The following is a 23,557-nucleotide window of genomic DNA, read 5'->3' as shown; positions in this document are numbered from 1 at the left end:
GTACAGAAAGGTCTACTTTTTTTATGACTAGCAACATGAAGAAACTTTCTCTTCAACACTTCAACCCTAATGGTTAAATCTACCAATAAATTAGGTATTCCAGACCAATTAGTGACCATATTATGCATTAACCTAATTTGATTACATAGACTAATTGAAAGTCAAGTACACAGGGTAGTATCAATTATCAATTATCAATTATCAATTAGTTAAGATGGGGACGCCACTATGATAGATAATATGATAAGGAAACAATAAACACCAATTTGAGTGTTTTAAAACTTTATTTACATACAATATTTATAAAAATTCCACATCTTCATGCATTCACCTCATGGTAAGGACTGATAAGAAAGCATTGATTCTTTCTGGTAAACATTCCAGCAACGAGTTATAACTAGCAAAACGTTTTACTAGTATACTAGTGTAATTCTGGAAATTGTTATGAGAGTGAAGCAGTATTATGTGATTTCCTTACTGCAATGTAAAATTAGCGATAACCCAAATGTTCGATCTTCAGTTGCCCTCTTAACAGCCTCATTCAAGAGTATTGTACTTGAAAAGTAATAACCGAAAATTAACTTCACAAGAAAAAACAATGTATTGCTGATCTATCACAGAACATTATGCAAAATACATCGTTTAAGATTTCATCTAAATTCAACTACAAGTGGGAAAACTGAACATAAGTAAGTTTAAAAACATAAAAATTAAATAATAGATAATTTATTACTGATTGAAGGATGGTTGATATTCAACAGGTGAAACTGTAGACTAAAGATAAATTTCTTTAATGAGAGTGGGTCAAATATCTTGAAAATAGTCATACCGCAGAATGTTTTGTCATCCTTTCCTATATTATTTGTAAAGTTAATTTATCACCATGATCAATAAAACATACATATTTCAGAACATAATTAAAAAGCGAGAATCATCAATATTAATTACGTAATTTACCAAAGCAAACTACTTTATGCTAAAAAAAAAATTCATTAGTATGCAATTCGTATAGAAGCTAACACCAACAAAAATTAAACAATGACTAGTACAAGATCTGTGAAGTATAGATTATGTTGTAGGATGGTATTTGGTATAAATCCGTGCCAACATAAAAAATAAAAAAATAAATTTGTCGATAACATATATACACTTGCATATCCTCATAAACCAAGGTAGAAAATTGGCTTATGAGTCGGTTGAACGCTTAATCGTACAATATATCCATAAATATTCACTTTGAGCATAAAATTTGGAATAATATACAAAACAAAATAAATAAGAAAGGCGGTTTTGTCTTGTTAGGTTACGCAACATAACTGTACTCGTCTGAAGAGTTGGGGGTTCTCTCAATGTACTGTTTATCTATAAGAGCTTCAATGCATTTTTTGATCATGCTAATTGCAGGAGCGAAGGCTTTTGGCTGACTCAGCACCTGCAACAAAGTGTGGATATTAATTGCAAGTCAAATTAAAAAGCTCCAAATCTCCACTCAGTCAGGCTGCGGCTCCACTTGCTGTAAATAGTCGTGCTCTACACGCGACAGTTAATGGCTCCACTAGCAGCAGAGTACGAACTACTGTACAATCTGCAGCGTCACATGTACCGTGGCTTCACTAGCAGTTTAGTGTAGCACCGACGTAAATGTGGCCCTGGATCATGCCGCAAATTAACATTGGTAGTGTTGTTATCAGTGTACTTTTATCAAGACGACACCGATCACAGCAGCGAAAATGGTAGTTCCATCCAATATTAAGCAACAGAAAGTCCGAAGGGATGTTCCACACATTGCATAGAAAAGTTTTTTTAATATTATCAAACGTCCCAAAACTCTTTTGATTAATTAATAAAAACAGTAAACATGTTTGAAGAAGGATACCAAACTAAGGACTTTTAATGGTCCTGGCTAAAAACACAGCTGATCTTAGTCTGTAAACTTACAAAGATTCTAAAGCATCTCACTTGTCCCACATTCATCTCAACTCGTAATTGGGTTAAATATTGCCCTGCCAAACATAATCACGCACCGCGATACTAGTCTGGCTAATAAATGTACTGTTTTTGTTGTTTAATGTGTCTACGGCAATGTGTTTCGTACATATTCAATTTTAAGTACGTGTATGACGATTTAAAGAAGAAGATAAACTTGAAGATGTTACAGCCGCCACAAAACATGAAGTTTAGGAAATCGAAGGATATTGTGCAAGGTAAGAAAATACTTTATATTAATTATGTTACCTCCTGGATGAGTGCATTATGCCTCAGGACCTTCCTAGACTTCATGATCCTGACGATGGCCGCCTGCAGGTACAGTTTCCTGTCCTCGTCTACCGCAGTCACTGTCTGCTCCAACTCCTGGGGAGATTCCTTCTGCAGCGCAGTCGTGATACGCAGCCGAGTCCGCTTGTTACTGTAGTCCAAGTTCAGCGTCAGTGTTGTGTCTCCTTGGAGTTTCTGTTGGGATGAAGGTTGTTTTTATTTTTCAAAACCTAATAATCACATTTGGAAAAATGCTTGTAGAGAAAATTCTATCTGGAGTTTAAATAAATCATTTAAAAATAAATCATAAGATCCCCAAGTGTTCTAGTTTAGTAGAGGTTTATTTTCTAGTTATTAATACAGTAATGAGTTAGTTATTACGAGTTTAATTATTGATAATGATTTGTACTACTGATACAGAAAACGAAACAAACTTCTTTCAATAACATTTGTAGATTTTAAGAAAGCTTACGATTCCATCCATAGACCATCATTGTTAAAGATTCTCAGACATTTCGGACTCCACCCAAAATTAATAAAACTTATAGAACTTACCTTGACAAATACCTTCAATAAAATTAAATTTAGAGGAGAAATATCAGAACCTTTCCTGGTCAAAACTGGTTTGAGACAGGGAGATGGCCTTTCACCACTTCTTTTTAACTGTGCACTTGAATACATTATGAGGGAATGGCTTAAAACAAAATAATTACTTTACAAAATAATAAAAATATTACTGTTGGAACAAAAAAAGATTACATAAAGTTACTGTTTAGGATTTGCTGACGATCTGGCTCTTCTAGCTAATAACATCCAAGAAACCAAGCAACAAATAAAATCACTTCAGGAAATAGCCCAGAGCATAGGTCTAAAAATTGCTTTTGAGAAAACTGAAATAATGTTAACAAAACCACCATTGGCTAACAAAATCAAAATTGGAGAACATTGCATCAAAATTGTAGAAAATTTCAAATACTTAGGTGAAGTTATAACATACAATCTTAAAGAAAATCCATCATGGCAAAATAGAATTAATAAATTGATCAGAATGCAACATATTACTAAAATGCCTATCAATAGCAACAAAATTGAAACACTACAAAGCAGTTATACTTCCACAAATAACATATGCAAGTGAAACTATATTATTTAAAACAACTAACACTGTAGCAATAGATAAAATAGTAAAAATATAAAGAAGAACCATCAGAACATGTATAAACAAAAAATATCAAAAAGATGGAGTTTGGAGACTGGCCTCTAATAAAACTGTATAAAAGGAAATTGAGCCATTGACAAGTATAATTAAAAAGAAAAGAATTTCATTCATTGGACATCTTTTAAGGACACCGGAAAATAGAATAAGCAAGAAAATAATTGACAAGTTGTGGAATAGCAAGAGTGACTTTAGGTGGATTACAGAGATTAAGGAGGACATGAGAAGGTTAAAAATATCATTAGAAGATTTGGAAAATAAGTCAGAGGCGCTTGCAGTACTCTAAGACAAAAATATCATCCTGCCAATAGGAGCAAACAATCAGAGACAAGGAAGAGTGGTTTTGGAAGAAGAAAGAAAACAATGGTCGGAAAGAATGAAGAAGTATTGGGCGGACAAGTAGAAGAGACAGAATTTAAAAAGAATCTAACCATTATATTGACTTAAGTGGTCCAATGCTGGCCATAAAATAATAATAAATAAATAAATGAATGATTTGTACTACAGCGGTACAATCGGTTCTACTTCACTCTCGTGTTGAAGCAGCTTTTCTCTGAGCTAAGCAATCCAAGCATTTAATTCCACCCCGTGCTCAAGCAGCCCATGCAGTTTACTTTTCCTATGCTAGCACCATCTAAAAGCAGTTTGTTTTATTTCTGTGCAAGATCCAACTGTTTGCACTATTCCTGTGCAGTGGCGATCCTAGCAATTCTTATAATTTTCCTTTCCACAGAGCAATTCAAGCAGTTAGCTCAACTCATGGGCTGGATCATCCAAGTCTTACTACTCCTACTCCACTCCTGTGCTCATTTTCTCCTATACCGATAGAGTAATCCTACTCCTAGTCTGAGTTGAGGAAATCTACTGATCTTTAGTGTTGGAAAAACACCTTCCTACACGGGGAAAATTATTTAGACCCAGAATTAAAAATATTAATAAATACTAATTCTTTTAAAAGCAGCCTTGACAACTTTTTACTAGGTAAAACTTATTATAGCATTAATGAATTTTTAATGGACAGCTCGATTCTGTGATTATTTTAATCTTAAACTTTCCACTTATCTGCTTTTATTGTAATTAAATTTTTACAAGACATTGTGGATTGTTTAATTATTACATTAATCTTTCATTTAAGCTATTCATATTTATATTTACTATTATTATTACATAATTTGACGTCACCTGTTTTTTTTAGCTATGCTACATGTAGTACAAAACATTATGTGACAATAAAGAAATATTTATTTATTTGCAAGGTATGGTCAAACTCAACCTACCTCAGAACTGGCAGAGAGCAGTTTGCATTCCACTAGGCTGGAGATGTGTTTGCTGAACTGTTCAGAATTGAGTTGGAGAGTCTGCTGCACTTCGCCACAACTCAGTGAATCACAGTTCTCAAACAACAACAACACAGCCATTTGAAATGTCTGCATCGTAACAATGTACGTCTTTTTAAGGTACCCTAACTTCAGCTCACCTGTGAAAACAGTTTTATAATTTGAGTTAGGGGCGGAAATATTTCCTAACACAAAGTGAATACCGGTACTTATAATTATTTTCTGTTCTTTGTTTGAAATTCATTGTTGGTGATGGTGAGTTAATGTTGTTCAAAGGTTTATTGTGGACATTTTCCATCACGATGGTAAATATTTTCAGTTAATTATTGAAATTTAAATTATCATTTTGTCTTTAGCTATGCTCACGATTATACTTCGCTTATGTTGGATCAAAAAAGTTAATATTATAAAATCTCAACAGAGATGTTCCGAATAATCCCATAAGTTATTAGAAAATCTTCATTTAGTTAAAAAAAAAAAATTAATTCAATCTTAAGATTTTCACTAGTTTGACATTTTTTCTTGGACTCATTTGGGAGCTACACCATGTTCAACATTTGAAAAAGATGAATAACCTCAATGTGTCTTTTCATGTGATTATCATGTAGTAAATATGAAGTAGGAATATTACAACTTTTGACAATAGCAATACAGTAATACCATAACTTACCTTGACATAAATGGTGTAACCATGTTAATTTTCTGCCGCTAAAATGATTGTGGTAAAAGTTTTCAAACTAGAAGAAACAAAACAGTAAGTCAATGACATAAATAACTCTGATATCTATCTATCTACTTATTGGGGAATCAGCAAAGTATGCGGTATTGGTTTTAACAAGGCCAATATTAATGCAGGCAGATTTCAGTTCCATATTACAAGAAATATGTTGTGTTTGATATGTCGTGTTTTTACTAGATCTTTTAGAGAGGGCCAAATGTGTGACAATAAATTACATTTTTAAAGTTATTTTTCTCATTATTAGTTCAACAGTACCGTAGTAAACTTTTGTTTTCAGTTCCAAGTTCTGATAATAGTAATACAATGGTAATACTAAGTATGAACCTCTGTTTGCCAAGAATATATATTTTATTTTAAGAAATTTATCCAATCAAAAATATGTTTTCCAAATACAAAACATAATATTTCACTGTCACTGACAGCATTTTCAACTAAGGAAGAGAGAGTTCTTGTTAGAATATTAGCTTATACTAAGTAGGCCCTACCAATATATACTTTTTCGTACCAATAATATCCCTTTTTTCAATACATTGTTTTCACCAGCCAGCAATGTAGGTGATAAGGAAATCGTCAATGGAAAATAGTTTTTCCATACATTTTAATTCCAGTGTATTGTAGCTTAATAATTTACTGACGATTCTTACCATTTGTACAGATTTTTCTAATTCTTGAGGAACTGCAAAAGATGTAACAGTCGTTTGACCTAGAGGCCAAGCACCTGCCTGAAAATAGGAAATAGTTTTAATGGTTTTGGACGAATTAAGTAAAACAGTTTGTTTAATTAATTACAATTCTTCTCAAGAAACTCAATTTTCAGATAGTCAAAGTCGTTGGTCGATTTGTAAAAAATGAGGTGCCGGAACTGTAACCTATTTAATGTAATTAGTATTTATTTATGCCAATATTTTTATCTTTCTGAAAGAGAGGTACCAGTTCCCTTTTGCCGCGTTCCCTCACAAATCGACCTAACCTAATTTTACCACTAGTATTCTGTAGCTTACCTGAAGAACGTATATTGAAAAATTGATCCCCAGATCAATGTTGTCTTTCTTAAGAAAAGCGCTGAATTTGTTGTTCAAATCTGTAGACACAGAAATGTCTGTGAACATTCTGTGCAGTTTGTTGGTAAATTCGTAGCCGCAAGCTTGCTGAAAACCAACAGTTGAAATAAATATAGACCCACAACAAATGCAATCATAATCTGAATAGTTAATCTTAAGGGTATCTAATATCAATATCATTGACTTTGGATGTGCGTTTCTCCTCTCATTGTAATATCTTAAGTAGCCTAAAGCCTGCCTATTGGTATGTGTACTATGTTAGTCTTAAGCGAGTGTGTGGATGTTCAGTCTGAAATGTTTTTTAGGGTATGTTTTACAACTGTAATTGTAAACAACACAAAATGCTCTCTACATTAACTGAACGGAAAGTAAATAAAGAAACGTCTTATAACACTTAAAACATATATTTACGCTTATATAGGTGGACCACTTACCACCTTTTTTGTATATTTACTGTCTTGTGAGTAACAGTATAAGTAACAGTGAATATATGTTCTAAGTGTTATAAGACGTTTCTTTATTTACTTTCCATAAATTTAACAACACGTACGATGCTGATCAAGAAGTTAAATAACTGAACGTAAACCTGTTTTATAATTGGTGGTAGATTATTTATCTCACCTTCAGACGGTTAATCATTGCCTCTTCAGCATCCATAGACTGACTTTGTTGGTGAATCAGTCGTTTGGCTAACATTCGAGAGTAGAACTTCTGAAATACATCTTTGTCATCGATGTACTTGAAAATTGTTATGGACTGAGCTAATTTCTCATCAATTTCGTTTTCTGACATTCCTTTGGACGATTTCTTCAGCAGCATGTCGCAGTATTTTGCAAGCTGAAAAATAAATATCGTTAACATAAAAATTAATGTTATTTAAAACCCTAACTAACTTACTTAGCTGTTAAAGCCCTAGAAGCTAGAAAAATAATTACTATGTACCAAAATTGAATCCTGGAATGACTTAGGTAGTGAAATTGGTATAAAATATTCTCTCTTTAAATTTTTATCAAGTGTTAAAATAGAAATAAAACATTGGTTTAGTCTTAGTTTTTTAACTCTGTTTCACTCACCAGTTCAGGAGACCTGCAGGGTTGTTTCGGGTTTGGTCTGAAGTTTATCACTGAAGAGCAAGCCTTGTCCAAGGCTCCCAGGAAACTTTGATCGTTGGAGAACACTTCCTGTATCAAAGCCTTGTACTTCTTGTGTACACTGAGCATACTCTCTACAAACTGGGAGTGAACCTGAAACATGCAATAGTATCAATGAACAAGTGTCACAAAACTATTTTTTGAGTAGTTCTTTACAAACATAGAAAATAAATACGGTTTCCTTCCACAAGTCAGTCAGCTGTGCTTCCCCAACCATTTGAATAAGTCAAGGGAAAGTAAGGCCGGCCGCATACTTAATACAGCACAACACGGCCAAACATCTTCGCCTCGCCTCGCCTTGCCATGCCCCATAGAGAAGAGCTGCATACAGCACGGCACGGCAAGATGTACACAACAGAGAAGTACCCACTGCTTTCGACAGGTGCTGTCAATCCAATTTAGTAGCTATTTAGAGTTATTTAGAATTGAATACTCACATTATCACCTCTGAGTCCAGTGACTGCCTCCAAACCCTGCTGTTTGATATGGTTCATCACATGAGCTATAAGTACCTGAAAGACACAAGCAAATCAATGAATGACTTCTTCATCAGCATCGTACATGTTATTAAATTACCTGAAAGCACAACAATTACGTCAAATAACACTTGTAATAGTATATTTATTTTTTACACTGACACTGATTACTCACAAGACGGTAAATACATATAAAAGTTAGTAAATGGTGATCGATTTTGATTTGACACTCCAATCATCATCAGATACAATAGGTGGAATGTCCACTTACCATCTGTTATATGTTTTTACCGTCTTGTGAGTAATCAGTATACAGTAGACTCCCTCTTATCCGGACTCCTCGGGACCGAGGCCGGATAACAGTTTTTCCAGTTAAATCGACGTCCCCAAAAACTTGTTAAAACGGACCATTTACTGTGATATTCGACTTAAATTTAGGAGAGCATTGTATTTAGACACGTGATCACTGGTCTCAAATTTTTCCCACGAGAACGGTCGTTTCAGAACCACCCACTTCCTACCGATCTAGTCCGGTTAAACCAATGTGCTAATAAAAATTGTCCGGTTAAAGAGATGTAATTTCCGCCGAGTGTAGTCCGGTTAAAAGGTGTCCGGATAAGAGGGAGTCTACTGTAAGTGTAATTATATTATTTAAAGTGTTATTTGATGTATTATTTGTGCTTTAAGGCAAATCAATGAATAACTGATTAAACCAAAATATTATAAGATTTTTCCCGATTACTAAATACGATGAAGATGTTTCCGTGACCACAGAAGGCAATGATAATATCTACATGACCGTTGAAGTTGTTCACGATTTTGCCCAACCACAAAAGACAATGATGATGTTTCTATGACTGAGGGAGACAATGATGACGTCTACACAACCGTGGGAGGATTTTGCTGTGATCACTACTCCTGTCTTCTTTTATAACAATAATATTATTAGAGTACTTATAGATTTTTTAAATTCTTTCTTTTCTATAAGCAATTTTAATAGTCAGCAATTATAGTTTGGATAGTAGGAGTTCTACTGTACAGAGAAAGCAAGTTAAGCTTCAAGGGAGAGTAAGCTCACCTGTACTCCGCTAGGTACAGATCGCAACAGTGGGTACATGTTGGCTAGATCCTTGCACCTCTCCTGTTGAACCATAGCCTCACACTCTCCGTGTAGGAAGCTCAGATGATCTGCCACCATGTGTAACTCACACCTCGACCTCACCTTACTGTATGAACTGTAACACAAGCACCACACTGTAACAACTCAAACTCACCAATTCTCGGGAATTCACTTGTTTCCTTCAGCGGGATTTGAAATAATTTCAATGTTTATAGGGACGGGGATTTTGCATATGTTTGCTTTTGTGGAAGATGAACATTTTATTTTTTCAAATTTGTATTCAGATTTGAGATTCAAAGTTCCTTTATTTTACTATCACAAGTCTTTGGAATTGATAAATATTTTCCTTATTAATAACCATCAGAAGAATATATGGTTTGTTTTTGTTACTAATTCAAGGCATATTTCTGAACCTACATTAAATTGTGAGGTACCAAAATTTAAGGGGTGTAAAAATGTAAAGTGAGTAACCAAATAACAGGACTTAAATCCATTTACATTGAATATAGCTTACATCTAGGTCTATGTGTTAGCCATTGGACTTAATAGTGCCATGGCCTTGTTAGTGGGGGCTTTGTGCAAAGAAACTAAAGCCTAGGTTCATTCACTTCTACAGAATCGACACCATTTTACGACCAAAATAATAATTAATTTAACATAGTAATTATTTATTATTTAGTTAAAACCATGGACCAGCTTTCGTATGGACCCCTGGATTTTATCGGCTCTTTCTGAGCACTCCGGAGAAGAAATATGAGTTGGGGTTCTAGGAGTAGGACCAGCTTTCCTGAGAAAACAATATAATTCCCCTCTGGAATTTAAGTCACAAAAGTCAATACAAATCATTAATCCCAGCAACAAACTCGATGACATTTAAATGTGCCACCATACTCCCACAACTACAACGAACAAGATCTTTGGCAAGAGCAACAAATTAGGTAAGATACCCGTTGTTGTATGCCAAGTTTTTTAAGTAATTGACATAAACTTTCCTATGCATTCAACAGATTTTTATGCATAACATATAAACAATAGGGATAGGGACGTTTTCCAGTTACCTGTAGTGTAGGAACCTATGGGATCGTCTAGTCTCATCCTCTAAACACTGCATCACCTTCTCCATGTACTGCGACACATCACTCTCTTGTAGGAATTTGGCCGCAAGACGCTTATAATATTCACCGCTGGCCGACAGGAAAGGATCCTCGAATATCTTTTCATACAACTGCAATCAAAATAAATACTGTATTGTCAATGACTTATTTGAGTTCCATTACTGATATCATTAATTTAGTTTTCAAATTTGTTTATTTCTTTAATACATCCTCTGGATAAAATTGCAGAAAACAATGTATACTGTATGCCTAAGCATCTCTATTTGCTTTACCTTGTTATTTTGACCTTTCAGTCATTGATCAGTTTCAGTGTTTTAGAGTATTAACAAAAATAGGTCAGCCAAAAAGACAAGCATAGTAGATCTACACTTGACTCCCTCCAGAGGTTTCAGCACATGTCATGAATAACCTTCAACAGTTTTTGTTCAATTAAATATGCATAGATAAGTGTAAATTTGTATGCATTAGGCGTGACTCAATATATTTAGTAGGCCTAAACAAACTACATGCCATAAAATTCACATTAATCTCTCAATCACCTCTAAAATATTACTTATCAGTTGATACACAGATGTAACAAAGACACTAATACAAAAGATTGAAAATCATAAACTAGAAGACTTACTTAAACAAAACAAACTTCATTTTGAATATAACTACAAAATGGACCATATTTACGACATTACAATAATATGTAGGGCCTACTAAAAATAACAATTATACAACATTCAAATACAGGAGCATTGGGGATGAAATAACAATAACAAAAATGTGGTAATATAGATCAATATGATTAGCAATGTGTCGACCTGAAAAATCAATTCTCGATACCATGCCATTTATTTATTGTTTTAAAAAATTTTCTGAATGGATTGGTTTTACACCAACCCTTGTCTTTACGTCCTATCTTTAAAATATTTTTGAGGTAATGGGGTGTTTTTCAAGTAAAGAAAAAATGTATGCTGCAATGATACATTCCAACAAGCCAATTTAAGTTTGAACCCATCTAAACACATTGTAAAACTACCATATTAAAGAACAATGTAGATCTAACAAGAAAATTATATTTTAGAGGTGTGCTAGCCTGGCATTTTCAGTCAACAAAAACTTGAGGTAATATCAAGATCATCAACAGCGGTCATCTTCGTCTTCTGATATCACTGCAAAATCCAAAATATCTTCCTCAATTAAGGAAAAATCGTCACTATCTTTCCCAGTCGCAGAAAAATCATGAACATCTCCTGCGGACGTGTAGAGACATCATCGTTGTCTTGCTTGATGGCGGCAAACTAATTTAACATCACCCGTGGCTGACATCATCATTGACACCAGCGGTCACGAAAACATCATCATCATCGTCTTACGCGGTCACAGAAACGTCATCATCGTCGTTGACTTGCACGTTTGCGGCAATAGCAGTAATTTTACGGTCACATAGTCATGACGGGTATCAGTGTCAGAATCGACTTTTGACGATCGATTCTCGATACCAATACCAACTGCCAAGTATCGATGGTATCGAGAATCGGTATCAAGAATTGACGCATCCCTAAATATGATTAACACTATTTTATAGTTTATTTCCGAACTGCCAATGAATATGAATAGTCCATGAGTTAGGAACTTGATTTTGAAAACTGATCAGCAATGCAGGTAAACTACAACATAACTGGAACTACACTAGAATTACCACACACGAAATTTGGACCTGGACAAACTAAGGAACACCCAGTAGACAGTTTTGAAAACCTCCCCAAAAACTTACAACTCGCCAACACCTTAGCTTAGCTGGACAGCTAAATACACAGCGGCAGATCTGTAAATATGGCTAAGCTTGAAAAGTGGCTTTTTGAACAATTTGATTGACTCAATCAACACCAGGCAGGTTAAAGCAGTTGTGGTTAGGTAAGAAGTAAGGAGACACTACATGTAACCAACTGGCATACTTGGACAGAACATTTCCGTCCTACCACTAATCCACTCCGGCAATCTTAGATGGAACTGTTCCGCTCTGGGACATTGCTACTAGTTCAACATTATTCCGAGGGATCGCAGCACTTGTTGGGGTCAATATTTTTTTCTTTTTACAGCTGCAACAGTTATTGCAAGTATTTTTATTTTCTTTGGATGCTTAACCGGTTTTGGAAAACAAAAATATGGTAAACAACAAGTGAGAGTTTTGAGGTTATGTTTTGTTTCAAAATTCGGTGACTGTATTTTTTTATGATCAAATGAAATAGACAGGTATATAGAGCATTGTGAATTGTCTTCCAATCACTAAGAGAGCCATAGAAAATAGGAACTCCTGTATGTAAACAGGAAGTGCAATTTCGGTATGCCAAGAGGTTAATATGATTTAATACATAAAAGAAAAAAAAATTAAGGGCAATTTACGAAACCATAAAATTAAACCATGGACAATACAAAGCAATATACCGGTACATTAATCCGAAGAACTATTCTATTAATCGGAAGAACTATTCTATTAATTTACTCAACTATTCTAAAAATGAGTTCTACTGTCATACATACAGCAATGCTAAGATAATACTAGGATTCAGTATTAAATCAATGAAGCACCATAAATTAATAAATTTTTCTATTGGTTGACTAAGCAAAGACAAAATGACATTCCCTAACTTTATTCTGACTGGCCTACCTCTAGATTGCCCTTCTTCTTGTATTCTTGAACACTGACGAAAGACTGGATGACTCCTCGGATCACGTCATTGTTGTTGTGCTGGCCGCTGCCGAGCCGATCTTGGTGTATACCATCCAACAACAGCTTGACAAGGCTCTCTTGCAGCGGTTCAATCATATTACGTTTCCATATTTCAAGACCTTAAAAAACATAATAGTCAGAAAATTTTGAAAAATAGAAAATGTATTAAACACAGCTTCTTAGAGGACTGTCATTTTTAATTAGGCTTAGATGTTAAGACTGACATGCTTTTCACCAGAGCAGCAGAGAAGTTGAAAAAGCACAGAAGTAATAATTAGGGCAAAAAAATATGAGATTACATTTGGGTGAAATATCCAGGATAAAGAATTGGCCAGATTGTTAATCAAAATGCAAGAGCCTCGGATGTTTGGCAAACATGCTGCACAATACTCAAAATGTAATGAGCCCTGGTAAGTGCTCCCAGGATAATGTTGCTATGACAGACAAAAGGTATTTGGCCAGAACAGTAAGGACAATATTTGGCGGAAGCAAATTAAACAAAAATCATGCCAAAACCCGAAGACAATGATTGTCACAGTTTTTTCCACAAGGATTAGGCCAGAGTGCTTTTGATTCAGTCGACCAGGATAGGCCTATCAAAGTCAACGATCTGCATGAGCACTAAGCATGTTCCTTGGTGCATGAAAAATGCTTCATCCACTTCATTAAGGCCACCAATTTGGATTCTAAGAGACAAAGTTGAGAGAGAAATGTATCATATTTTAGGACCACCACCATAAACAATTTAACAATGGACAAGATGGCCTTACCTATTAAAATTAAAAGTTACAAGCTGATATTTATAGAGGTTCATTTTGGATACAATTATTCTAGGGAGCTGGCACGTGCAAGGCTAGCGAAGCATTTAATCAAATGGGGGGTCATTAGACTAGGGATGGCAGCGTCGGATGCTAAAACTGCCACTGGACGCTTAATTTTTTGCATTCTAGCTGGGATGCTGAAATTCGAGCAGCCGGTCGCTTTTTGTCTCCCGGGATGCACAAAATCGGTTGTGGGGCATTGGTTCAAATGCAGCGCATTATACTAGGCGGCTAGCATCTGAAACGCTCTCTTTCGATATGTACACGCACACGCAGTTTGACGATCTAATGGTCTGAGTCAGCAGAAAAATATGAAACGTATTGAAAATAATGTAGCAGTCCGAGAGGCTAGCATCCCAAAACGCTCAAAATTAAGCTGTATGGGCTATTAATTAACAGCTGTGTCTAAGGAATATGTCAGCCTTAGTCACTAACAAGACTACAAGATCGCGCCACTCATCATACACTCATCTCCATTCATACTTGGCTTAAAATACCTACCTTTGTATGGTCGCCATTTAAAAGAAAAGTATTAAAGTATTAAAACAAATCATGTCATTTTCGGCTTTAATTGGGATGCTAGCGTCCTAGTATAATTTAGCCTTAGTGAGGTGGTTTAAAAAAGAATGTTCTATAGGTGGTACCAAGAATACACTAATACAAGTAAATTAAAACATCAAGTGAGACTTGAGACCCACCACAGATAACAATAAATGCATAAACACATATTGGGCAGAAACATCACTTTTACTCACCTAGTTCCCCAATTTCCATCTGCTCCTGAGAATCCACAATGGCATTGCCATAAATTATTTCTGCTTCGGTTAATTTTTGCTTTTTGATGTGTTGTTGATTTAAATATCTGTTAGGCAAATTATGAAGTATTAAATCAATCTTAAAGGAACAGTATGTAGCTAAGATGGACTACAACATTTGAAAATACTTTTATCAGTTGTGTTTATAAGTTATAATACTTCCAAAAGCAAAGTTAGTATAACACCCACACTTGTTTAAAATGACAAAACAATTATGATGTAAACCTAACATACTGATTTTTTACCAACAAATGTAATATTGTTGTTGTTTGTAAACACTAATTTGAACTACTAAGCTTTTTTCTTTTTTGGGAACTCATAAATAAGTTATTTTCTAGATCTCTCAACAAACGCAGTCTTCTCGGTAATGATGTGCTATTAATTAATGGCTATTAGTTAACATCTGTGTCTAAGGAATATGTCGGCCTTAGTCACTAACAAGACTACAAGATCGCGCCACTCATCCTACACTCACCTCCATTCATACTTGGATTAAAATACCTAGGTACTTTGTATGGCAGCAATTTCATTGAAAAGTATTAAAGTAGCTGCATATATTCAATATAAAAATGATTTCCCTGGGGGGGGGAGAGAGGCAAGTTGGATTATGAGGGTAACCTTCAGGGGGGGGTATGGAACACATAAGCACAAGGGGTAATCGGGAAATTTTTGAGCATTTAAACTGAAAACTCGTTTTTAGACAATCTAGGACAAGAACATGATGATTTTTGAAATTTAAATCTATAACACATCACATCATTAATTTTTTGGTTCTCGGATTCTCGCGGGGGCGGGTGTAATTGAATCCTCTTGGATTTCCCACTGTCTTAATTGTTGTTTGTATGTAATTGCTAAAGAGCAATAAGGCCTACAAGATCTGTCTCTGCTAAAACAAGTTTTTAAGTAGTGTTGGCAGTTAGCTAGATAAAACATGTAAGTTGAGATTTAATGTACCATACCAAAGGAGTTTATTGTATAAAAAAATACACATTTAGTAGATCCAAACTTTACTTATTCAAATCGCTGATTATCCCAATCACTTATAGAAAGTAATTTTTAAAAACCTAAGACTACAATTAAGAATTGTTCTTAAGGAAGGAAAAAGGTTGCAGCAAAGTCCTAAACATATCCCGCGGTTATGTAGACATTATCATCGTCTCCCGTCATCAGGGAAACATTATCATCAACATCCTATGTGATCGCGGCAAAATCATGAACAGGCCTCTTGGGTAGTTTGTGTAGACATCATCATTGTCTACCAGTCACAAAAAATTGTTGTCCTCTACAATCCTGTCAAAAGCGCAGAGTTCTGTGATCACAATAATAAAAGCTCAGCTCCACGTGGCTATTTTTTTTATTAAAATGTCCTGTATTTCAATAAAAATTCAAAAATAAAATTTTTTATCATCTGAATGTCGTACAATCCAAATTGAAACATACAATTTGATTTTGACTGTATAGTAAAGAGGCAAAACCCAACCTCAAAACCACAAAATTTGGAAATTCTGGTTTAGACCATCACTGATAGGTACTGCACAACACCCTTAATCATCTCTAAGAGCTATATTTATCTCTTCTATGAATGCAATTGTACAATTCAACTTACAAATACAATCTATGTAGATAATTGATTCCTTGGCTGTATTCGTCCCACGCCTGGTTGTAGTTTCTCAACAGACCAGAGTCTCCGTTTTCTTTTACCTTCTCCAGCAGAGACTTGACATGGTTGTCTAGATACTGCTTGGTTTCTGCGTACAATCGATCGGCTAATGGTTCCGGGTAAGCAACACAGAGGGAGTAGACATCACTGCAACAATCCATTTTACTTCATATCGGGTTTAGATTAAAATTGATCAATATTATTGTTTGTTGTTCACAAACAACAATCAGCAGGGCTAAAGGTCACCAGTTTAATGGTTTTGTTTTTAGGAAAAAGCATTTAGCTTGGATTGAATAAATATATAGGATGGGGAGAACACAGCTAACTCACCTGATGAAAGGTTGCAGACGAGTCAAAAAACACATAAAATACACACATAATAATACTTGATATTTTGCCTCTTTCAGAGGCTTCTTCAGAAGTCATCATTATGAATTCTGAAGAAGGCCAGTTGCGTTCCCATTTTATTTAATAATTTGAAATGGTAGTAATGATAATAATACATTAGGCCTACATATCATAACTAGACTGAGATTAATTAAATTTTAACACACAATTTACAATTTTAATAGCAATTTTGGCAGAAAACTATCAAATACAATCTTTGCTTAATACACACTAATTTCCAATTAAAGTTAAAAAGTGTCAAAGAAAATGTAAAAAATAAGTTGTGTATAGATCTAAAACTTATTTAGAAAACTATAAAATTGGGAAATATATTTTAAATTTCTGTAAATACCATCAATAGGCCTAGATTATTTCATATTCAATCTTCACTACTTGCCGTCATAAATAAAGTAGCAAACATAAAGATGTCAGGTTTATTTATTCCTGTGTTATTCTTTTTGGAAATGAATTAACTTTTTCTTGGCGCATTGTGAACTAATACTTTCCTAGCTCCGGATCAAAACATTTAATTCATTGTTTAAAAGCTTCATAAAAGGCCAATGATTTAAAATTGTCTTAAAATCTTACCTGAATCGATCATTCCAAATAGAGCGAGGAACGTTTCCCAAAGTAATTACTCCCTTGACTGTTTCCTGCAGTACATCCCATGTTTCGTTAAAATCAACCTTCTTTGGCTTGAGGGACATTTTCTCATCAAAACATGAAAATTACAACCTACAAAACATTTGTAACTCAGATGTAACAACTTTCCACAGTTTAACTCACTCACGATTACCTTATTCTACACTTTTGTTGGCATTGAAATTGAATATAAATAAAGATCATCAACAAAATATATGCTACACTAGGCCTCTTAAAACTGTATTAATTTCTGAATCGGCTATTTTGAAAACTTACTTTTGAGCTTTGGGTTGATCAACTATTAGCTCAACTTGCTGATGATAGAGAGGATCCCTGAGAAAATCAATCGAAAAATTAAAGTGAACAAATTATTAGCGAGGAAGGGTACAGCTCCACAGAAAACCTGCGATACATTATCAGATAAAATGCTAGTTAGATATAGGCTAGATAAGTTTGCGGGCAGTGAAATCGCCTTTGCTGGAATTTTACCCCAGAACAAAACTGACGTCACAGCCAAGGGGGGTAAAATTCTGCCCACAAACTTTTGGTTTGCACAACATGATTTGAACAAATTAACAGTGGAATTAAACATATCTTTTCACAGTTGTTAGTTTCATCAGGACGAATCAAATTATAAAACCTGTAATGGTACAAATATTACAAGATCAGAAAACCAGCGTACATACGATTTCAAATGGCCCACGCAGGGTGACCGAGCGGCCACGCACTGCGCTTGCGTCGCGACCCCTATAAAAGCGGCGCAGGACAAGGCACAGTCACTTGAGCGCTGGGCGAATAGCTAAAAACATCTCCCTAGTAGGGCGAGGGCGGAATAACCCGGTAATTAAACCAGTGGTGGAATAACCCTGGTAGCGACGAATACTAGGGTTAGGCCGAGAAGCGGAATAGCTCTCGGACCTGCGTATATTGCGAAACGATAGGTCGAGGGCGGAATAGCCCGGTAAGTGAGCCAGTGGTGGAACAACCCTGGTATCGTTGAATATTAAGTTAGGCCAGGGCGAAATAGCTCGTGGACCCGCGACAATCGATTTGGTTATTTTAAGTATCGTTGGTTAATTCCAAAAGTGAAACATGGTATCTCCATTAAATAGAGATTTGTTTTATTTTCCAAGTCAACAATTTTAGTTAGTTACGACCAGTGTTTCACTCACAAAATTAACGCCAATTAGTCCAAATTACTAATTTGTTTAAATTAAGGGATAACCCGGGCAGTGATGAATGTGACATTTACTGAAAGCTGATGCTTTAACGGCCATATCTGAGCCCATATTTTAAAACTAAATACTATTTTATTACAGTACTACTAACCCTGGACATACTTAATTGGATTAGCTATCCGAGGCCGACAGTACCGTCACAATCCAATAAATTAGCTTCCGGTTGGAATTTAACTCCCCTGGAAATTAACCCCTGGCAAGCAAAACCAATTCGTACGAAAAAGAATTTCTTTTGAAGGTTACGATTTCAAAAATGCTTTTGATTTCAAAATCTGATTTTTCCATTATTTAATTTTTATATGGTAGGGTTAACCACTAGGGAAAACCACACAAGTTGCAATAGCTTGTAAACGGTAATTTTTACAGCAATGGGTTATACCATCTTGTTTAGAGACAAAAGGACTATAACATTTAAGTCAAAATCGTTCAGGTCAATTTTAAGAAAATTTAATTTTAAAATTTAAGTTTTTTTTTTAGGAAATCATTATTAACTTATCAACATTTCAGGAAAATTAAAAAAATCTTGGAGATATCATGGGTTTAGTTAGTCTACCCACACAGAAGACAATTGCCGATGTTGCCACAATCGCGGAAGACGATTAGGCATAGGTGTCGTGACTGCAATATATCCTCACGAGTGTTGTGGTGACGATTACCAATTTTGCCGTTACAACAGATATATCTTCACGAGTGTTGCCGCGATCACAGAGGACGATTACCGATGTTGCCGTGACCGTAGGATATCCTCACAAGTGTTGACACGATCGCGGGAAACAATTACTGATGTTGCAATGATTCCATATGCTCAAAGGTGTTACAGCGATTGCAGAAGACGATTGGACCATTGTCACCGAGACTGCAAGATATACTCCTCCCGATATCCGACCTTTTGGCCCAGTCCTGTCATGGTCGGATAGGAGGGGTTCTACTGTAAATCCTATACAAAAATACATTAAATCCTACCAATTTAATAGTACAGTCCACTCTTGGTAATTCAAACACTCAATAAACCGAAACGTTCAATAATTTAAAATCAAAGCTCAGTCCGTAGAAAATCCCTCAATATCTCAAATTTTTACCACAAATTTAGATACACTCTGTATTTATAAGTTCAAATAGACGTAAGGTCAATTTGGAAAACACAGTAGGCCTTAATTCTAAGTTTTGTTAGCAAAACATTCTATAATTCGAAGTCAGGGATCCCTTCCTGATATAACAGGAAACTGTAGCCTACATCCTGTTCCCATGGTAGTTTTGGGCGTTTTGATGTTTAAGTTAGAGCAGTAGTTATTGTCTGGTTGATTGTGTTTGCGGTCAAGCACAAGTTTGAGTTTAGGCTACAGTATATTCATTTATCATTATTCTATTGCATGTAATTAGATCCAAGCCTAAAACGCACACTAAAAATAAAAATCCCTACCTTCGATAAAATATTTGGATATGAAAACGAATTATACCAGATTGAAGTATAACACTGGCACAATAGCGGCAAGCGAAATAACGTCTCACGGCAGTGGCTGACCTCGCATTGGAACAATAGTTTGTAAACGGCGCTTTGACAAGCGAGTAGGCTATACTCGTCGAGCGCCACTGGAAAGCGCCAGCGGTGACAAGACTACTCAACATGTGCAGTGCATGAGTTTTAAGCTTAGTTTTGTAGTTCGCTAAGTTCTGTTTTGTTGAAACCTTTTGTTGTGTGGAACCGTGGCCGAAGCTAAATCAGATATTTGATGTTTTATCATGAAACCTAAGCAAATACAAATCCCTTTTGATTGTGGAAAAGAAGTGATCGCGGCAGTTGAAAATGGAAAAGTCAAAAGTTGACAATAGAACTCTCTATAACTCGTATAGTTTATTGTTCTCCCCATAAATCAAACCCTTCTTAGTGTGGTTGGGTATCATAAATATGTTTGTAACTTAAGTTAGGACTTTCTTAGTTTCGTTGTGAATCGAACAATACCAGATGAGTCACCACTCAGGACACTGACCCAGATACAGGTGCAGTGACAGGTGATGCGAGCGCTCCGGTCAATAACCTGACCTTAGCCTACTTGGAGGGAATTTGGCAGGCGAAAGTATGACTCATCTGGTATTGTTTGATCATAACAAAACGAGGAAAGTCCAACAAACATATTTATGATAACCGAACCTAACTTAACCACCGCAGCATGCTGTAAAAGGGTGGCCTCCGTATAATATGAAAGTTGGCATAACTTACCTTAATTTTCGTTGTAAAAGATAAATAAGATATGTAAATGCATAACTTGATACATAATGTTTTAATGTCGGAAGAATAATATACATTGGAAACTTAATATGTTGAGCTAAGGTAGTATAAAATGGCACAGTTTCTTAGCTGGGCTATGCTAATTTTGATTAAAATAAGCGGTATTTTTATATCAATTATAAAATGAAACTGTCATACAGCCATATCCTAACCTAGGTAACTAAACAAACTTGCTGATGAGAAAATTAATTGAAGACTAATCGAGTTGATAGTTTCAATCGATATTACCATAGCCCAGTAAAGAAACTGTGCCCATTAAAACATCATTGTAAATTATCACTTCAGTTGCTGTTTTTGATCCACAAGCCAATTCATCTATGATGCCATTATGACTCACAATTGGCACTATATTCACTCTGAAAAACAAACGCAGTGTGCAAAGTGCACAGATAGAATGCGCAGCGAGAACTAGGACTACTAGGGAGAAAGCACGACATCCGACAAAAAATAGTGTGGGCAAGTGCCCATTAGATCGTGTATGCCACTGCGAGCACGACAGTCGGGTCTTGAATTACAGTAGCAGTGGACGACTGCATGATGACAGTTTGTTGTAGGTCTGTCGTACAGTGGGCGAACACTCATAGCCTAAGATCCAATGGTTCACTATTTTAACACGTTCGCTGCGGCACGTCAAATAGCGGGCGTATCCCCAGTGCGGCGCAGCCCTCAGCGTCGAGTAAACCCGATTGCCGCGTGTGATTGGCCTTTTCAATTTTGGTCTGACGAATAGCAAATAACGTGAGGGGATGTCCTGCTTTACAACGAGAGTCGATGTAGTTCGCTAAACACTCACAGATAGCAGCACTGCTTGGAACGTAGCCGGTCCCATTGGAATCGTATTGCCAAATGGAGGGAAAATGACGGGACAAAAAGAAGACTTTTGAGATTGCCAGACGGGGATTTTACGGGGAAATTTACTACCAACCTACACCACAACAAAATGAAAGTCACATACTACACGCTAACGTCGTATAGGTCCGCTTTCGGCCGACGCTAGAGCAAAAACGAAGATATACAAAAAGCATTACCGAGCGTTCCCGATGGGGTACGGACGCACCGTACGGGGGCCAAGCGCCGTACCCGATCGGGAACGGCCGCACTCTACGTGTTAACATATTGGAATGTGGTCGGTCCCACAGTGTCGCACGACCGAAATCTAATCGTGGGCGAGAGGCCCTAAGCCTTATTAAAGGGCTTGTGTTTAAGGCATTTGTTTAACTTAACTTAGGACTCAGTACCTACTTTGAAAATCAGAAGATCCTCTCGCAAACTCATCAAAAATTGAGTTTGAGACCTTAAGTAACTTAGCAAGAATCAAATCTTATGTTTGCTAAGACTTTCAATACAGTAAAATTACGATAACATAGGCTAGGCTAATAGCCCCACTAGCTTAGCCTTATTCTAGTAGATAGGCCTAATATGATGTGGAAGGAACACTAATATCAATTTATGGGCTAGGTAATTTAACTTTCTACTAAAAGCGTTAATTTTATGCCTAGGCCTAACTTAAATCGTGACTTAAATCTAATTCAATCCCTACCTAGGCCTAGTCAAGGAGTCAAATAGGCCTAATATTTAACTTAAACCCAAACTCAAAAGATAAGTTAACTTAGGCTAGGCCTAATTCTTAAAGTTGGAAAAATAAGAATTAATTGTTGAGAAGAAAGCTTAGATAAAACATAAACTGCTATATCATCCTAGCCTACAAGTCATTATGATAGTAACCTTGCGACCTGGAAAAATATTGCGAAGCGATTTATTTACATTTTATTGGATAATTAATTACTTACAGAGAAATCCGTAATCAAAGTGGCGTAATTGTAATTTTAAGGCAAATCAACCTTTCAAACGATGGAGTAAATTTCCTCCGAAGATTAAAACAAAGCTGATCTTTCGATTCTAGGATTAATTATTTTTCAGAACGCCATAACAACTAACCAGTTCAGCAAGCAATCAGCAGAACAGAACAGAACGCTGAACAGACAGAATAAATCTTTGCTGTGTGTGTGTGTGTTATGTGTGTGTGTACTGTAGCCAGTCAGTCAGTGGTGGTGGTGTCCGACCGATAGTCCAGGTCATAGACTTATAAACAAAATAGGTCAAAGCCAAAGCATGATTGTCAGCATTCAACATCAAAGTTAATAATCATGCTGGCATTGGTTCAGAACGCTCGAAAAATAATGTAGACAGGACGATCTGAATTTTCCAAAGATCTGTGAATAATAAACAAGCTTTTTTAAGAAAAAGAATTAATCATGGAGTGTAAATCAATGAAGGAATTGTTGTTGTACTATACAGCCAATTGAGCAAAGCGAACACCTGACTCACAGAGAAGTAAAAAAACCGATGATGCATTCAATGGTACCCAAAAGCATGTATCCTTTGTGTGTAACAATAGACAAATGAATTAAATATTGGCTGTGAGCCCTGCTGCAGTTACCATGGTTACATTCGTTTCTGGCGCACACCGCTGGGAGCGCCACGTAGTTACGTTGTGCGTGCGCCGTAACTATA

General features: G+C 35.8%; 1 protein-coding gene across 2 annotated transcripts; it reads right to left on the bottom strand.

The window, feature by feature from the left end:
• Positions 1-265: 265 nt before the first annotated feature.
• Positions 266-23,055, bottom strand: LOC128989967 (cullin-2-like). 2 transcript variants are annotated; one of them, XM_054412143.1, is made up of 17 exons: positions 22,834-23,055; positions 17,465-17,611; positions 16,436-16,636; positions 14,770-14,876; positions 13,131-13,312; positions 12,237-12,287; positions 10,415-10,581; positions 9,315-9,471; positions 8,198-8,272; positions 7,683-7,853; positions 7,231-7,446; positions 6,550-6,696; positions 6,193-6,270; positions 5,480-5,546; positions 4,750-4,949; positions 2,236-2,451; positions 266-1,432 (listed from the first exon to the last, which is right to left on the bottom strand). In XM_054412143.1, the coding sequence occupies exons 2-17, from the start codon at positions 17,581-17,583 to the stop codon at positions 1,304-1,306; spliced, it is 2,283 nt and encodes a 760-aa protein (XP_054268118.1). In that variant the 5' UTR covers positions 17,584-17,611; positions 22,834-23,055; the 3' UTR covers positions 266-1,303. The 2 variants fall into 2 exon arrangements, with proteins under 2 accessions (XP_054268118.1, XP_054268119.1); XM_054412144.1 differs by lacking the exon at positions 12,237-12,287.
• Between the last annotated feature and the right edge of the window lie 502 nt (positions 23,056-23,557).

The sequence above is a fragment of the Macrosteles quadrilineatus genome, unplaced genomic scaffold, assembly GCF_028750875.1.
Source record: "Macrosteles quadrilineatus isolate MER2022 unplaced genomic scaffold, UCM_ALF_1.0 Scaffold_3__2_contigs__length_128488019, whole genome shotgun sequence".
Taxonomy (NCBI): domain Eukaryota; kingdom Metazoa; phylum Arthropoda; class Insecta; order Hemiptera; family Cicadellidae; genus Macrosteles; species Macrosteles quadrilineatus.
The sequence above is the reverse complement of the archived record's forward strand: the minus strand, read 5'-3'. Positions and strand labels throughout refer to the sequence as shown.

Coding starts and splice junctions, on each gene's coding strand:
- LOC128989967 (XM_054412143.1), bottom strand. CDS start 17,583: ATGTCCCTCAAGCCAAAGAAGGTTGATTTTAACGAAACATGGGATGTA. Junction 14,877..16,435: donor TATCTACATAGATTGTATTT/GTAAGTTGAATT, acceptor TTTGCCTAACAG/ATATTTAAATCAACAACACA. Junction 2,452..4,749: donor TGCTCTCTGCCAGTTCTGAG/GTAGGTTGAGTT, acceptor TCATCCCAACAG/AAACTCCAAGGAGACACAAC.